Below are 17,481 nucleotides of genomic sequence, written 5' to 3' on the forward strand. Positions count from 1 at the left end.
ATTTGCACTTAGAAAGGTGCAATAGGCTACAATATATATCTTTCAAATCCAGTTGTTTTTAAGTGTCTCCAAAGCTCAGAACCACATCGGAGAGATATCATAGCCATTTCGCTTACTTTCTCATCAATGTGGCAAATATCTTTCTTAGTGTTGCGGCTGCCAGCGTCCAATCGCCTCAGTTCTTGTGAATGTGTGACATACCAGTTTGAAATCTACTGAAGATTTTATGGGAGAGAGTTCTGACAGAGAAAAATTCTTTTCATCAGATGGATATGTTGAGGACACTATAGGCAGGCTTACTTACTAAATGGAACCGGTTGGCTAAAATATGGTAGCCTAAATCAGCTTGGTAGCCTACTTCTTAGATTAGGCCTACTTGTAAGCACAGTAGGTTCTGCAGCCTATTGTGGCATTGAAGGGACTCAATGGAAACGTCACCACTTCTCCAAAGAGGCATATTAAAACAGTCAAACGGTCATGGAACCAACGCAAATTTCAACCCCAGGACAAGGCGCTCGTCGATTTGGTTGCCACACTGTGGTAGGTGATAATTGTTGGTGGTCTGCATACATATCTCAATCGACAAGGCTATTATGTCAACCACATTCTCGTATAATGTAAAATATTTTTTTTCTCGTTTTCACTTGTGCAGTGGACCTCTATATCCGACAGGCAGTTGTGCTGATTGAGGATGCCATAAACGTATGCTACCATCTTGCACAACAACAATATTTAACTGCCTGGAAAATAATTATCCTGCTAATTTCAGATTTTGTCTCTGCTCTTTTGGTAGTACCGCTCCATAAAACATTACATGGATTCCAGATCCCTTAAACTATACAGGTGGTACTACTCCAGAACATGGCAATGGTAAAATTATCAGTTATGAATTTGATTTTCAGTAGTATTAGTAGTTATAATACCCTGCATTTTCTTCAAATGCCCATATGGCTTCTTTTCCCCTCTCCACTTTAGGGTGCTGAATGTCATGATAGTTTTCATCCTTGGCCTTGCCTTCATAGAGAGACCTTCCTCCCTGTCCGTGACCTCTGACCTACGCTACAAAGCGTGCCCCTGGGAAACCCCGTGTGGCCTCACTGAGACCATTGAGATGCTCTGCTTTCTTACCTTCACGCTCGACTTGACTGCAAAGGTGCATTTGGACAATGTTCAATCTGAACTACCTGTTGATTGTTTTGTATAGTATGATGGCTTTGTTGTAGTTTGATCGAGTAAGATCGAAATTAAAATGATGTCTTAAGGATTTACTTAAGGATTTTGTTTTATATAAGAGTTTTACAATCTCTTTTATCCATCCAGATGTAATATCTGTTCCCCATTCCATATAGATCTACCTGATTGGTTGGGGAGAGTTTTGGAAATGCAGATGGCTGATAGGCTACATGGTGGTTATTGCATTCTCTTTCATGGACTGGACATTATCCTGGACCATGCTTTGTAAAGAGGTAAAGGTTCCATTTCCCTGGGAATTACATTCAAATTCATTGTATATAGTGATACCTACAAGGCTTTTCTTACCATGTATCATGTGATGGCAGCATAATATTAGATGCAGAAGACTACTAAGGCCATTCTTCCTCTTGCAAAATTCATCACTGATGAAGAAGACTTTGAAATCCATCAAACGCACTCTACCAGAAATTATGAGGTACACCCCTTTTAAAAGTCAATTTGTTTCATATTCTCACTTTGCATATTGCATTATACAGTAGCCTACTGTTCTATCCATAAAAAAGATCTGATTGGTGGGCTTCATAGTCGGTCGAGGGTGCGGTGCTTCTTGTGCACCAGGCATGCTTGGAATATTGAACGGAATCAATTTATTGACATTCAAAAATCATATTGCAAATTGCAATATCTGTCAGAAAAATCGCAATTAGATATTTTCCCCAAATCGTGCAGCCCTAGTCACAAGTCTCTGGAACCTCATACCATAGTACTGTAGTTGTATAGGCTACTACATGTATTAAGTGTGACGTAAGGTTGCCTGGGTGGAGCATGCACTTCACCATGTTACTATTGAACTACCTGGCTGAGTTAGAGGAGGCCCTAACAGGCACATTGGAGAATGAGGAGGCTGTATGGGCTTTGATGAAAAATCTCAAACTTTTAAAGTAAAAAGAGACAAAACATAAAATGCTCAAAGTATATAGGAAAAGCTGAACAATGAATAGTACTGAAACAAAATGTAGGTATAAAGAGTGTAAAGATTGTATCTTGAGATAAAAATACAAACATCAGCCTTCTCAGTAACATCGGTGTATTTGCTGTCTCTCTAGTGTGTTCTTGCTTGTAGTCCTGCACCTGTGTCTATTCACTATATTTGGAATGCTGCTGTTCACCAGACAAGAGGTAAGAAGCCTACATGGACAGAAATGAAAATAAATGTGAACAATTTTCACTGACTTTCGCTGCTATGTGCTAATCCAACCCTTGATTGATGACTATGACTATGTTTCATAAATATCAAAGTGTCTCAGCACTTCTTTACACTTCTGGCACATCACTCTGTGTACAGCAGAGATGCTGCAGAATCATTTGTGATATTTTCCTAATTTTTCTCAAACCCAAATCATGTCCTTCACAAGGAGTCAGAGACCAACACAGAGTGGGAGTCTTATTTTAGGAACCTTCCTCAGTCTTTCACATCTTTGCTGGTTCTTCTCACTACAGCAAATAATCCAGATGGTAGGTAACCATATTCCCAATCATAATAACTACAAGCAGCAGAATGAACTGTGTGGTTTTAAAAATACAGATATTATTACTTTGGCTTTAACAAGTTTGTTTTGTCTTATGGAAAGTGATGACCCCAGCATACTCTTCAAACAGAATCTACTCTCTTTTTTTCATCCTCTTCAGTGGTTTCGGTAAAGTATAATTATTTTCAGAATGTACATGAGACACATAAGATGTATAGATTTACACATATAGTGCCTATAAAAAGCATTCACCCCCCTTGGATATTTCCACTTTACTTAACTTTTATAATTGGAATCTTGATCAATTTAATTTGGCCTTTCTTTTACAATAATTTATAAAAATCCCCTCTTTAATGTCAACGTGAAAGCAGATTTCTACAAAGTAATGTTAATCAATGAAAAATATTTAATGCAAAATAAGCAATTACATAAATATTCACCCCTTCAAGTTAACATTTAGGAGATGCACCTTTGGCCACAATTAAAGCATGGGGCATGCGTGGATAGGTCTCAGTTAGGCTTGCACATCTTCCTTTGCAAAACTGCTCAAGCCCTGAGGCGGATCGGGTGTGAACAGCCATTTCAGTGTTTCCCACAGAACTGAACTTCTATTTGTGGGGGTAGGTTTGCAGAATTAACAGAAGAATTCAACAGTTTTTAACAAATTAGCGTAGCGTGGATATGATGAACCAGATTTAAGCACAATTTAGTACAACCTGGAAAATCATTGTGTGGTGGGCCGCCACAAATAAGTCAATGTATGGGAAACACTGCATTTTCAAGTCCAGCCACAGATTTTCTATAGGATTGAGGTTTGGGCTTTGACTCCCAACACTTTCACCTTGTTGTCTTTAAACTATTTCTCTGTAATTTTCGCTGTATGCTTTGGCTCATTGTCGTGCTGAAAAGTAAATCTTCTCCTAAGTCGTAGTTCTCTTTCAGACTGAATTAGATTGTCCTTCAGGATTTCCATATGAATTCATGAATTCATTTCACTTTTACCTTTACAAGCCTTCCAGGGCCTGCTGTCGAGAAGTATCCCCACAGCATGATGCTACCACCACCATACTTCAAATTAGGGATGGTGTGTTTTTGGTGATCTGCTGTGTTAAGTGTCCACCAAAAATAGCATCTAGACTGATGGCCAAAAGAGCTTTGACTGGTGAAGAACTTGGGTAAAAGTTGTTGTATGCATAGTTTCTCCCATCTCAGCTGCTGAAGCTTTTAACTTCTTCAGAGTTGGTGCACCCCCCCCCCCCCCACCACCACCATTATTCTTTTTCAACGGTCACTCAGTTTGTGATGACCACCTGCTCTAGGCAGATTTGCACATTTGCCATATTCCTTACATTCCTTAATGATGGATTTCACTGAACTCCAGTCCCCTCACTGAACTCCACCCCCTCACTTATGCTTTTCAATAATATTTTCTTTGAAAGAAATATTTCTTATATTTATAAGAAAAATATTTTGTTGTTGTTTGGAACGTTCTTTTGTCTTCTTGGTGGAATTATAGCCAGGAATACTGATTGATCAAGGTCAGGTAAGGTAAGGTAAGGTGACTTTATTTGTACCCAAGGGTAGATTTGGTTGCAGGTAAAAAAGAGTAGGTTGCTTACACACACATAGACGACATTAACAACACTGATAGAGATTTGAGATTTTTTGTAAATTATTGTATAAAATGGCAAATTAAATTGAGTTATTCCATTTATTAAAACAATACAATATCGAAGGGGGGTGAATACTTTTTATAGGCACTGTACTTTACAATTCAAAGGATTTTGAAGTTAAACGGCATCTAATGTCTATAGGAACATTCTTTTTGATGAACCTGCTGACTGCCATCATCTATAATCAGTTCAGAGGATATTTACTAGTGAGTGGTTCCTATTTCTTCTCAGAGATGTGACCTTATTTGAGCCATATTAGGAAGGTGTTAGTTGAAGATCATGTCTTATGTTTGATCCCATGTTTTTAGTTGTCCATACAGACGTCCATCTTGAGAAGGAGGATGGGAATCAGAGCTGCCTTCGAGCTGCTCAGCTGCCAGCAGCCAGCGCTCACTCTCTCTGATGATGACATGATGTAAGGGACGTGTGCGTGGGAGCGCAGCCAGGATGCAGTATTTGAAATAGCCAAACAGATGTTTGTACTTTCTGTGAGATCCTGGCAAGTTTCACAACACTGTATATACAGTCTTGTAAGGAATAAATATTTAAGTCGTATAATATATGCAAGTCAGGAAGTATTATTAATCTTCATACCTCCGTGGGAATACGTCCCCTTAGAATTATTGGGTTCTTTCTACGTTCTGAGTAGTTCTGAGATATTGAGCTTCAAAGTCTTTGAATTCCATAGAGTTATAGCAGTATGACCAAAAGCAACTCTTTTGATCTGAAGCAATACTGTAGGATTGTTCAACTTCGGCAGTATCTGCTGTACCTCTATGGTCTATGATTCCCTTTGCTAGCCCATAACACTATGTTTTGGGACTCTGGTTCTAGAACACTATGTTTTTGGTCCCTGACTGTATGCAGAGATTAAGTAAATATTATGTTGACCGGTTCTCACTGTGCAGTATAACAATTTTGTAATGTTTTTGTAGTGAATGTGTGCAGGTGAAGACACTGATGAAGGTTCTGAGACGAGTCAAGATGGATTCCTACTACCGCCAGGCCATCATTAAAGTCTGTTTGGGCATGCTCAGTTAAAGTCTTCTTATGTCATTTAACACTAGCTTTTTAAAGATCCTGTACAAAGATGTTCTGCAGTGTTCAAAAAGACAGATCACTGTGGACAGTTGCAACAGAAACAGCTATTCTTTTACGGTTTCTATTTGCTCTACTTTTATTATTCTGTTTACTTAGTAGAAAGCACTGCAGTCCCATAATGGTCACATTGAGAGAGAAGCCTTTCAGATGTTATTTGATGAACTGGACAAAGACAGGATCAAAGAGGTAAATCACAGTGCATTCACTGAAGAGGTATGCTGTATTAGATAAGGCACTGACACAACCATTGTAGACTATGGAAAATTACCTTAGTCTGCTCTGTTACATAGGCTTACATGAACTGCCTGAACCTACCGCAGACTGAATCATTATAGCCAACATAACTATTACGACATACAAGGACATGCTCCTTATGGTGTATTTGCATCACAATCATAACAGCAGTCAGTCCATATATACAGTAGGTGCATTATGTTTGAGAGGCTGGCTGTGGGTGAGCAGACTTCATGTCCTGTTTTGTATTCACTGTGTTCCTCACAGCACCCTCCAGCTCCAGAGTACTCCTCGGTGATTCTGCGCAAACTGCAGCGTGTGCTCAGTCATGGTATCATCACTGTGGGTGGGAACGCTGTAGCTTTGGCTAACATCATCTGCATCTGTGTAAGAGCCGCTGGACAGGGCTCAGCTGCCCTTTACAGCAGCATATGTTTTGCTAGCTTGGTGTAATATTCACCCATGTGGTATTTAGAATACAGTTTTCACAGAATGGAATTATGGTCTATTATATCAAACAATAGACCAGATTTGATTTAGATTTATTTGTGACATTTGGTAGCAAATGCAAAGGAACAACAGGTGATATTTAAAACTTATTCTTATTTTTTTTTTCTGTCTGTAGAAACTATGAGAAATGAGGTGATGTTACATACATATAAAATGCTTTTGTATTACAGACTATCCTTGTGATTGACTCAAGAAAGACCTTGTCTCAACGAGATGACTACTATTTGGAGGTGACTGGGTCCTTCATGTGATTTCATTGTCATCTTGGGGAATGATATAAGCTGTTAATGACCAACTATTTGTGCTGTTGTCTTACTCAATGAGTTAATTAGCATCAGTGTTTGTTGGCAATTTGTTGGTCACTGTCACTGTATGTAATTGGTAAAGTGAATTAATTAGTGCTGAATTAGTGCTCTGCTGAAGTAAGGATAATTCTATTGGGACTTGTAAGAAGGTCAAAAGTTAAGGCAGCTAATATGCTTTTTAAAGTTTCTAGAGTGTACTGGAAACCACTACTAGAGTGTACTGGAAACCACTGGTATGTTTATAACCAAATCATCTCTTGCAAGTAAAAGTAAAAAAAAAAAAAAAAATGCAAGTTACAAACAGTTGATTACTTAATGAGCATACAAAGGAAATGTCATACATGCATAAGGATAACATTCTGAATGTATCAAGTTTCAAAGAGTTATCTATGACTTTGTTTTTGACTTTTGACAGTTAATCAACTGCTTCTTCATTCTGTGCTACCTGCTGGAGATGATACTGAAAATAATTTCTTTGGGATGGAGAGGCTACTTTTCCCATGGAAGTAACATTTTTGACGGATTTCTAACTGTACTGTTACTGGTAAGCACAGCCTTTATATACTGTGTCAACATGGGCCAATGAGGCGTTATAATGCATTATATAGACTCCCTTACCTAACCAAACTAGTGCCTTTACTCAGTGTCTCTCCATCATCCTGATCTTTTGTGGGTATGAACACTGTTTTCATAACTTTATTGCTGTGCATTATCTGAGCAGAATACTCTGCTGAATGTCTGACTAATGATATTGCATCTATCTACATGTATGTGATATTATTCTATACATCTATCTTTACAAATGCATTTTTTCCCAGATCCTTCAGATATGTGTCTTTGCCACTTATAGACTTCCATATCCCAGCTGGTAAGTTCGCCTTTGCACAGAGAGCGCTGAACCAATGATTTGCAGAAGCGTCCTCAGTGAATGAAACAAAAAATCACACTTAGATGGAGAGATGTTTATATTGCACTCATTTCCCACAGTGTTGTTGTGTTGTCTGTGATACATCAGCATGGTGTGTTATGTTGCAGGAACCCTGCCAAGAAAGGAATGCTCCCTCTGTATGAAATGGCACATCTGGTCAACATGCTGATCGTTGTCCGCTTTTTGAGGATTATCCCTAACATAAAGGTATTGTAAATGTCAAATTGGAGTTGACATAATTGAATCTTATGTAATTAGGATTCATTTTTACTTTGTTTGTTATTTAAAGTCCAATTGAAACTGAGTAACTAATTTGTTTTATGTAGAATGGAGTATGAGAAGATTTCAGACATTTTAATGGCATTTAATTTGTTTTATAAACTGATTTCAGCTTATGGCTCTGGTGGCCAGCACCCTTATGGATTTGGTGAAGAACTTGAGAGCTTTTGTTGGCATTTTAGTGGTAAGATCATTAATAAAAAAGTCCCGGGACAATTTTATGTTTGGGTATAGCGTGTTTGCATGTAACGCACCTCCTGTTCTATTTGGGTAGGCTTCAACACATTGATGTTGTATGCTGTTGGTTTTATCCAACAGTAGCATAATACCTTTTATGCTGCGTTTTGGGCTCTTACGAGTTCTGTGCACTTTCACATTGCACTGACAGTCAGGGCCACACAATGTTTGTTTCTTTACCAATCAACATAATTATAACACAGCCAGCACTAACTCTGCTGTATGTATGGGTATACTTGAGCCGAGGTTATTGACAAGAGTATGCTTTTACACTGAAACAAATATTATGCTTGTCCCTAAGGTTGTCTTTTATGTCTATGCAATCATTGGAATTTGGCTCTTCAAGGGAGTGATCGTGTCTCCCACTAATATAAGGTAATATTTATTGATAAAACTAGCAGTAAACAGAGCTATTATTTATACTGGTACAGGTACTTATACTACATTATACATATTCACTCATATACAGCTGCAGTCATTCTCAAATAAGGAAATACAGTGCCAACGTTTCAGTTGCATGTGGGTCATATGAACAACTTGGCTACTGGGCAAACAACTTTGATGACTTTGCTGTGAGTACACACACACACACACCATACTAATAGTTTAATTTGAAGTGATTGTACTGAGTAGTATAGTATTATAATTGTTTACTGTTTATCCCCTAGTCATCTCTAGTTCTACTCTATAACATCATGGTGGTGAACAACTGGCAGGTTTTTTTCGAGGCCTACTCCAGACACACCTCAGAGTGAGTTGTGTCCATACTGGTGGATATTGCACCCAGCACTTGTGAACTCACTCAGCCACTATCCGTGTGGATGTGCACCTGTCAGTTTGGAGAGAGCTAACTGGCCGATACTTTGATGTTTTATTTTCATTCCATTTTTTTTTTATCACAGATGGTCAAAGATTTACTTTATTGCCTGGTGGCTCACCTCTTCAGTCATGTGGGTGAATCTGTTTGTGGCTCTGATCATAGAGGTAAGATCAGTACATTGATATTATATTATATTATATTATATTCATGTATACTGTAAAAGTCTTTCTCTTCTTGATCTAGAACTTCATCTATAAGTGTGACAGGAGTCATGGGTCTTCCGTGTCTGACATGAGCCTGACTGACTTTGAGACGACTGTGCAGCTGATGTTCAGGTGGGAAACACTGACCTGCTTTTTCTGGAGAGTTTTTCTCAGAGGGTTGGTTGACTAGCCTCTCTGTACAGACCCATTTGGAGCTAAAGTGTGCCAGACGCCTAACCGTTCTCCTTCAGGGATATGGAGTATCGCAGCTGATAACTAAGACCTGGTTTCTCAGTATATTCATACACTATTCCACACATTCTGATGACCTTAGTCTAATGGGACCCTTTTCCGAACTGCTGCACATTTCACTTTACTGTATATGACTAATGTTTTATGAGTCATTTATGTAAGACTCATTCATTTCTGCTCATTTTTCCTTTGGATAGAGAACATATCCCAGAGCCCACAGAAGAGGAGATCATTAGCAGGCTTCATGAGAACCCCCATCTTCACCTTACTCTGTAATGCACCTTACGAAGAAAGCTAAGTACACTTTCAGCTTAACTGTAGTGTATTACAGGATTCTTTCAGTCTGTACCTGTCTTACAAACCACACAAGTGTACGGTCTCTAACACTAATAGCACTAATTTACCTGCTGTGAAGAAATAATATGATAAATCTTGTGTTCTCTGTCTTATATATTTAAAAATATTATTATTTAATCTTTTTACATGAAATTGAAAATGCCACTCCATGTAGTGTAGGAAGTTGCTGTTCTGGTTATATAGGTAATCCACGACTCTGTAACTGGCCTACACATGTGGTTAATTCTCTGAATTTGAGGTTGAGAATCTGTACAAAGTTTATAGAACATTTTGACATTTATTAACTAAATCTTAATGAAACCATTCCATTATTGGTCTTTCAAGTTTTTTTGAAACCATATGAACTGTTTTGAACTCGATGAGGAAGTCCATATTCTCCATAGCAACACACAGTCCATACAGTTTTGCATAACTTCCTTAATAAGTTCTCAACTCAGGCCTTATGTGAGATTACCGTGTGGTTGGGAAAGTTGGGGTTTCATGTAAGTGGTTTGTGAGGATGTGAAACAGCTGATTTCTATGCCTCTGAACTGGTCATGTGATTTTTCAAGTCTGGTGTTTTGTTAGGTTGAGATCAAATTTTAGAATCCATGCCCATTCATGGACAGGTCTTGATACTTGTTGTGGGTGGATGTGTTTAGTGGTTCATGTAGAACACCATAGAGCATTTTGTTGACATTACCTTGGTGATCCCAGGTATGTAGCTATTTAAAATGAGTGAAAATGTCTATTATCACAATATCTTGGACTGTAATTACATAGGTGAAGCAATTCAACTGCTTCCTGATGGTAGGGCTTGGCTCCCTAACCATCATAGTGAGCCCAAATCCATGTTGGCCTCCTTAGGCCTTTTGGTTCGTTGCTAAATGCTGCCATCTACCTGCTAAGTATGTGCAGTGTCTCACATTCTGTTTGTCATATAGTGTATTTCCATTCATAATCAAGTAGGCTATGGCATTTCTCAACATTGGTCTTCTATTCATTTCTGTAGAGAAAATTATTTCTTTGCTCATGTTGTGTCTTTATTAACTTATCAAGCGATGTAATACCAAAACGAACTAAACTTCTTTGAGACATTTCCAGTAAATGCTGACCTTAGCTAGGTCAAATAATGTAAAATAAATCTATATCATCTTTTATTTGACTGTACTAATTCAGTGCTCATTTGATTTAGACTCAGCATCAGGCTGCTAGTGAAGCCCATTTACTTCACACACATATTAGCTTTTGCCGGCAGATGTTGATTCGACACATACACACATTTACACATTTTACATGAATTGTATGTGTACATGTATATTTGAAAATCATGATTACATGAGTGTACACATATACATAAGCATACATAACATACATAAGCTATGTGTGTGTGTGTGTGTGTGTGTGTGTGTGTGTGTATGTATGTGTGTCTATGCCTCAGCAGATCTCTATGAGAATACTGAACATAAACAGTAACCAGTAAGTAAGTGTTGACGCACGACACCCACACAAGACCTAGCTCATATCTAGGCAGCACCCACTCAGCCTGTTTGTTCACCTTGCGGAGCGGTTTCGTGGCAGGATCTAATCCATACCTGGGTCGTTTCTACATGCACCTGCTCGCTCCTGCCCATGACCCAATAAAGCAGCCTCCACCCCCATGCCCTGAACCCTTCAACTGGTGGTATGGCCCCCCCAGCCAACTCTTATCACTTCCATTTACTGATAGGAATGTTGTACAGTCAGCGCAGCTGTGGCCATAACTCAAAAATGTGTCCTCAAAGCAGCAAGTTCTGAATCTTAGAGGATTTAAGACTGCACTTTTTAGTGTGTGACGGTTGCATTTTGTCTGTCTACTCTTACTGTTCCTTCTCAGACATTTGCATAGGAGTGGCTGATATATCTGGCAAGACTTACAACACTATACAACATCCGGTACCCACTTTAGCACTAGGTGTCACTGGTGCTTACATTTTATACTTGTCTAAATTGTCTACCCATCCTCATATCAGGCAAGCTGGGTCAAATAAAACTATGGTGTTCAGTAGTTCAGTAATTAGTAGCTGTACAGAGTGTCTCTCCAACCCTCGTTTGGTTGATGCCTGTGCATGGCTGCCTAGATTTTTACAAATTCATGTAAACCATCAGACTTTACTTGAAAGCATACTCTAGTTTCATGGAGCAAATCGTTGATATGCTTGAGGACTTCCTGTTAGCTGATAACATTATATGAGGGACATGTCAGTATGAGAGTGGATAGGAATATAGCAGGACGCAAATTATTACACACTGATTAATTATTTTGCTATGAGGCAGCAGGCCTACTGTTTCAAATCTCTTGACCATGGAGAAACAAATTTCTCTCATCACAACAAATTTTATTTTGTTGTCATAAACATTGGGTCATTACAATACAATAATGTCATGCCATGTGCTGTGAACTGTGAACCTTTCCTCGGAACACCAGGTGCGCCTACATTTGACTACAGCTTCATTGTTCTCCTGGAATGCAGTTACTTTGTTTTAGAAGTTCTACATATTTTTTAGTTTAAGTGTGTTGAGGTGTATTTTGCTTCGTATCTTGCTTCATAGTCTGATATAGTTTGCCTTTTTGCCCTTTTGCCCTTGCAAGCAACCCTACAGAGGTACTGATGCAGTTCAGTCCCACTTGCCCCACTCTCTTCTCAGAGTCCTGTTCCTATAAATTAGAGACCCATGGAACCACAAATTAACAGCATATACACATATGCACAGAAGTTTGGCACAATAGTATGCCTATAGGAATATAATGGCTGGATAATGTTCATGTGTGGATCTATTTTTTTGTTGGAGGAAGCAATTAAAGAAGGGCTGGCACTCAATAGTCGGGTAGCACACTTTTTGATGTGTGTCTGTTGTTGCCTCAGTCAATGAAGGAGATGTGCGGGCTGCACAATGCTCTTTTCAGCCCAGGGTAAGCCCTTAACAGAGGGGACATCAGAAGAGGAGGACCGCGGGAGAGGAGGCAGAGCGAGTGGCGAGGGAAATAGAGGGAGAGAAGGAGAGAAAGAGGGGCTGAGAAGTGAGAGTGGCAGCTTTTCTGTCTTTCTTTCTTTTGCCATCAACGGCACTCTGTAATTAGGCTTCCCTGCCTCCATCTTGCGGTTCTTTCTTACTGCCGCGTAATCATGGACGTTCAAGCTGGCCTTAAAGCAGGGGAGTTGCACCTGTCAGGCCAACACCTCCCGCATGACACAGGGAGCAGCCATTAATCTGTAACCTTGGAGCCTCCACTCCACCCTGCACACCTGGACCACAGGTGGACCTTTATCTCCGTGCCTGTTCATGGGGATGGGGGCAGAGCCGACGGCTCCGGCTCAGTTCAATCTGTCCCTCCCCAAGTATGGCCCCAACAGCAGGCACTCGATTATGTCATCCTGGCTCACTGTGTTATGAGGAAAGATAACCTGTGCTATAGAGAAGAACTATTTTTACCTGCAGCAAAAGTTAAAGTCAAAGTCAAAGTCAAAGTCTGCTTTATTGTCCTTATTTGCCCAGACATACAAAGAGATCGAAATTACGTTTCTCACTATCCCACGGTGAAGACAAGACATATTTTACCAATTAAGTCCACAGACAAACTCTCAAATACAAGATAAAACAGCATGCACAGATTTGCATGTAATAACATTTTAGATGTAGAGATATCTGATAAACTGTTTTTTTTAAAGATCAGAGTTTTTTTCAGTTATATCTTTCAGTGATGTGTTTTCTTTCATTACACATAACTGCAAACCAAAATCCCCTGGAGTTTTGCCATCAAAAACTGAAAACAGAATCACACAGAAAAGGCAGTAGTTTAAAACACTGCTTACATTGCTGTTCTTCATAAAGTATCAGTAGATTTTTCTAAGATATTTCTCTTGGCAGTTTATACTAACCCTATGTATTTCTCTGTACCTCTGTGTAGAAATACCATTACAGCTCCAGACTATTTCAGTTTCCAGAGCATTGCAGTTTTTTTTATTTTTTTAGCTCTACCATCGTTCAAAGTGCTGTGTGTGGCCTGATTAAGTTGAAGGGACCTCACACAAACCTGGCCAAAGCTAGTTCAGTTAATTAACTTGTGGTCAAAGTACAAACTGTCTGTGCCTGTAGAAAAGGGGCCTCCAGTTTTGAGCCATCGCTGTGCCCCTCCTTGAGCGGTACCGGAAGAATTTGCATACAGGTGAAAAGTACCAAAGGCCTCTGTGTGTATTTGTGTGTGCGTGTGTGTGCAGTGTGTGTGGGTGTGAGTCTATGTGATCACGTGTCTGTCTATGCATGTCTGTTTGAAGAATGTGGAGGGAAAAAGCTTCCTTTATGTGAAGTGACTTATTTAAAGAGTTCAGGTCAATATTGGCATCTGAAGAGCTCCCTGCAGCTGTTCTCCTCGCTGAATGAGTGAAATTTACATTGAGTTCAAGGTGGTCAGGGTCGGACAGAGACTGATGGCCAGCATTTATCAGGTGGCAGTAGAATGTCCATGGTGGACACTGTCCACTGTCTCTCTCTTTGTCTTAGGATACAAGGATACAAGGAAGTTTATTGTCACATGCATATAGTTACTGGATGTAAGAAATGCAGTGAAATTATGTCTGGTGTCAGCCTATTTGTGCATTTGTGCATTTTAATAATATTTATTATTAAAAAGTGCAGTAGAAGAGGGGTTTAGTAGATTAAGTGGCAAGGGCTGCATAAGAAAGGTGGGGGAGGATTGGGATTGGGGAGGCACCAACAAGGAGCACCCAAGAGCAACAGGGGCAAGGAAAAACTCCCTTACCAAGGAAGAAACCTTGGGCAGATCCACGGCTCAAGGGACTAACCCAACTGCCAATGGTCTTGGTGTGTGTGTTGGGGGGATGACAAGGGATATGGGATAGTGTGCTGTGTATGTGGGGAGAGGGCAGTGTGCAATATGTCATGAGACAATGTGCTGTGTATTGGTGTATTGGTGTATTGGGGGGGGGGGGGGGCAGTGTGCTGTAAGTATGTTGGGGATGTGTGTTGGAGAAGCTTCCTGATGAAATAATGTGCTGTGTATGTAGGGGAGAGGGGGGGGGCAGTGTACTTCAAGTATGGTGAAGGGACTTACTATTGCAAGCAGAGTACTGTATGTATGATGTATGTGAGTGATGATGAATGAAGATGTGTGTGTGGGCGGGAGGGGAGTGGAGCAGTGACTGTGTGTGTGTGTGTGTGTGTAGTGTGTGTGTGGGTAGGTGGGGGCAGTGTTCTGTAAGTATGTAGAGGATGTGTGTTGGAGAAGATCCTGAAGACAATGTGCTGTGTATGTGGGGGGGGGGGGGGGGCAGTGTGCAGCAAGTATGTAGAGGAGGCTTACTGTAGCAAGCAGTGTGCTGTATGTATGTGAGGTGATGACAGTGATGATGGTGTGTGTGTTTTTGTGTGTGTGTGTTGGGGATGGGGGGGGGGGGGCAGAAAGGCTAGGCAATCAAGGACATGGGTAGATAGATGGAGGAGAAATCCAAAATAATAAATAAAAAGTTCTATGGAGATGTGCAAAAGTTGGAGAAAGTCAGATATGTGTGTGTAGATAGATAGATAGATAGATAGATAGATAGATAGATAGATAGATAGATAGATAGTTAGATAGACACTTTATTGATCCTCAAGGGGAAATTCAAGGGTCTCAGTAGCATACAGACATAACACACAACATGCACTTACAGCAGAAATGGTAAACATAAGTATAAGTATAAACATATAACTAAACTCCCAGCCTGTGGAGTGAAACCACTTCAGATGATACAGAACGCGGCGGCGCGCCTGGTCTACAACCAACCCAAAAGGGCACATGTTACTCCGCTGCTCATCCAGCTACACTGGCTACCTATGGCGGCCCGTATCAAATTCAAGTCTCTAACGCTTGCCTACAAAGTAGTCTCCGGTTCTGCTCCCACCTACTTGAATGCCCTCATACAGACTTACACTACCTCCAGACCGCTGCGCTCCTCTGACGAACGACGTCTAGCTCTACCACCGGTACGCTCAAGCCAATCCAAACTTTTCTCATCTGTTGTTCCTCGTTGGTGGAACACACTGCCAGTTCCTACAAGGGCAGGGACATCCTTTTCCACTTTCAAAAAACTCCTGAAGACCCAGCTCTTTAGAGAACATCTACTCTCATAGCAACACTTACAACAAGTCTTACTGATCCTAGCACTCACCAGCCGTTAAACTGACAAGTAACTGTTAAAATACAGCACTCACCGACGCACTTATTCTTACTGTACTCTAATGTGTTTTTTTTTAAACTGTCCTAAAATTGTGAGAATTGTTCTAAAACTTATTGTTTACCATGTTGTTAGTCGCTTTGGTTAAAAAAGCGTCAGCCAAATGTAATGTAATGTAATGTAATGTAAACTCCACTGTACAATAAAGACAGTAGAAGATAAGACAGATAAGAAAACTAACAAATCTAAATACTAAATACACTATATAAGTTAAATTAGGAAAGTCCAATGTGCTTGAGGGAAATCAAGCATAAGACGCTTGTAGTGACAGGGCCGGGACTGGTGAGGTGCTAAAGGGAGTGAGTGTCATGGTGAAGGTGCAAAAAGTAGTCCAACATTAGTCCAACAGGGCAACAGTGGAAGAGTAAGGTCTAGAGACCAGCATAAATAATATAGACAAATAGGAGAGTAAAGTGTAATGTAGACAAGGTAAAATAAAAAACTATTTCAGTGCAAGAACAGGTTGAGGTAATAGGGTTATAGCCATTCATTCATTCAGTATTGTATCAGAAGCCTGACCGCAGCCATTGATCTTGTGTGCTAATATAGCATGAAAAACAGTGTAGCAGTAAAACAGTAGTGAAAACATTAGGCTGTGTACAATAGTAAAACAGTAGTAAAACAGTAGTAAGCAGTAGTGGGCAGTCAGTACTCAAAAAACATGGACATGGAGAGGGTGGAGAGACAGACAGACTAAGCGGAGAAGTCTATCTCTCCTCTTCCCTTTAGTGAGGCATTGAACAGTTCAATGGCCCTAGGAACAAATGACTTCCTCAGCCTTTCAGTTGTGCATGGCAGTGAGCGAAGTCTCCAGCTGATCAAGCTCTTTTGGTTTTTGATAGTGCTGTAGAGCGGATGACATTCATTGTCCAAGATGTTGATCAGTTTGTTTAGGGTCTTTTTGTCAGATATTGAAGTGATGCACTCCAGTTCAGCTCCCACTACAGAGCCAGCCTTCCTTACTAGCCTGTCAAGTCGCCCAGCATCCTTCTTCTTTGTGCTTCCTCCCCAGCATACCACTGCATAGAAGAGGGCGCTGGCCACAACAGACTGACAGAACATCCTGAGGAGCTTGCTGCACACATTGAAGGACCGCAGCCTCCTCAGGAAGTACAGCCTGCTCTGTCCTTTCTGTAGAGTGCATCAGTGTTGGCTGACCAGTCCAGTTTATTGTCCAGGTGGAGACCCAGATACTTGTAGGTGCTTACCACCTCCACATTGACCCCATCAATGGAGACTGGTAGCAGAGCGGGCTTAGACCTTCGGAAATCCACCACCATCTCCTTGGTCTTTGAAGTGTTTAGTTGAAGGTGATTGAGTTTGCACCACTGCACAAAGTCCTCCACCAGGCTCCTGTACTCCTCCTCTTGCTCGTCCCTGATACACCCCACAATTGCAGTATCATCAGAAAACTTCTGCATGTGGCATGACTCGTGTTGTAGCAGAAGTCAGATGTGTACAGGGTGAACAGGACTGAAGAGAGCACAGTTCCCTGTGGCGCTCCGGTGCTGCTGATCACAGTGTCAGAGAGGCAGTTCTTCAGTCTGATGAACTGTGGTCGCTCGGTCAGGTAATCTGTAATCCAGGTTACCAGGTGAGCGTCCA

The 17,481-nt window shown here is 40.5% G+C and overlaps 1 protein-coding gene across 2 annotated transcripts in view; it reads left to right on the forward strand.

Annotated features, from left to right (window-relative positions):
• The first annotated feature begins 272 nt into the window (after positions 1 to 272).
• The window catches only part of LOC121724652 (two pore calcium channel protein 2-like), a 36,194-nt gene continuing 18,985 nt past the window's right edge, over positions 273 to 17,481 (forward strand). The window contains exons 1-25 of one of the 2 annotated variants that reach the window (XM_042111353.1): positions 273 to 540; positions 653 to 702; positions 794 to 870; positions 976 to 1,153; positions 1,350 to 1,466; positions 1,560 to 1,669; positions 2,301 to 2,373; positions 2,610 to 2,709; positions 2,826 to 2,891; positions 4,538 to 4,602; positions 4,705 to 4,811; positions 5,332 to 5,413; positions 5,597 to 5,683; positions 5,999 to 6,118; positions 6,412 to 6,471; positions 6,962 to 7,090; positions 7,365 to 7,414; positions 7,582 to 7,681; positions 7,866 to 7,937; positions 8,292 to 8,365; positions 8,460 to 8,562; positions 8,659 to 8,741; positions 8,893 to 8,974; positions 9,054 to 9,145; positions 9,463 to 9,537. In XM_042111353.1, the coding sequence (XP_041967287.1) occupies positions 426 to 540; positions 653 to 702; positions 794 to 870; positions 976 to 1,153; positions 1,350 to 1,466; positions 1,560 to 1,669; positions 2,301 to 2,373; positions 2,610 to 2,709; positions 2,826 to 2,891; positions 4,538 to 4,602; positions 4,705 to 4,811; positions 5,332 to 5,413; positions 5,597 to 5,683; positions 5,999 to 6,118; positions 6,412 to 6,471; positions 6,962 to 7,090; positions 7,365 to 7,414; positions 7,582 to 7,681; positions 7,866 to 7,937; positions 8,292 to 8,365; positions 8,460 to 8,562; positions 8,659 to 8,741; positions 8,893 to 8,974; positions 9,054 to 9,145; positions 9,463 to 9,537 (2,267 nt within the window). In that variant the 5' untranslated portion in view covers positions 273 to 425. Of the gene's footprint in view, positions 541 to 652; positions 703 to 793; positions 871 to 975; positions 1,154 to 1,349; positions 1,467 to 1,559; positions 1,670 to 2,300; positions 2,374 to 2,609; positions 2,710 to 2,825; positions 2,892 to 4,537; positions 4,603 to 4,704; positions 4,812 to 5,331; positions 5,414 to 5,596; positions 5,684 to 5,998; positions 6,119 to 6,411; positions 6,472 to 6,961; positions 7,091 to 7,364; positions 7,415 to 7,581; positions 7,682 to 7,865; positions 7,938 to 8,291; positions 8,366 to 8,459; positions 8,563 to 8,658; positions 8,742 to 8,892; positions 8,975 to 9,053; positions 9,146 to 9,462; positions 9,926 to 17,481 lie in introns of those variants that run through there. The other variant, XM_042111354.1, reaches the window with a different exon arrangement.

This window comes from Alosa sapidissima, chromosome 11, assembly GCF_018492685.1.
Source record: "Alosa sapidissima isolate fAloSap1 chromosome 11, fAloSap1.pri, whole genome shotgun sequence".
NCBI classification, from domain to species: domain Eukaryota; kingdom Metazoa; phylum Chordata; class Actinopteri; order Clupeiformes; family Clupeidae; genus Alosa; species Alosa sapidissima.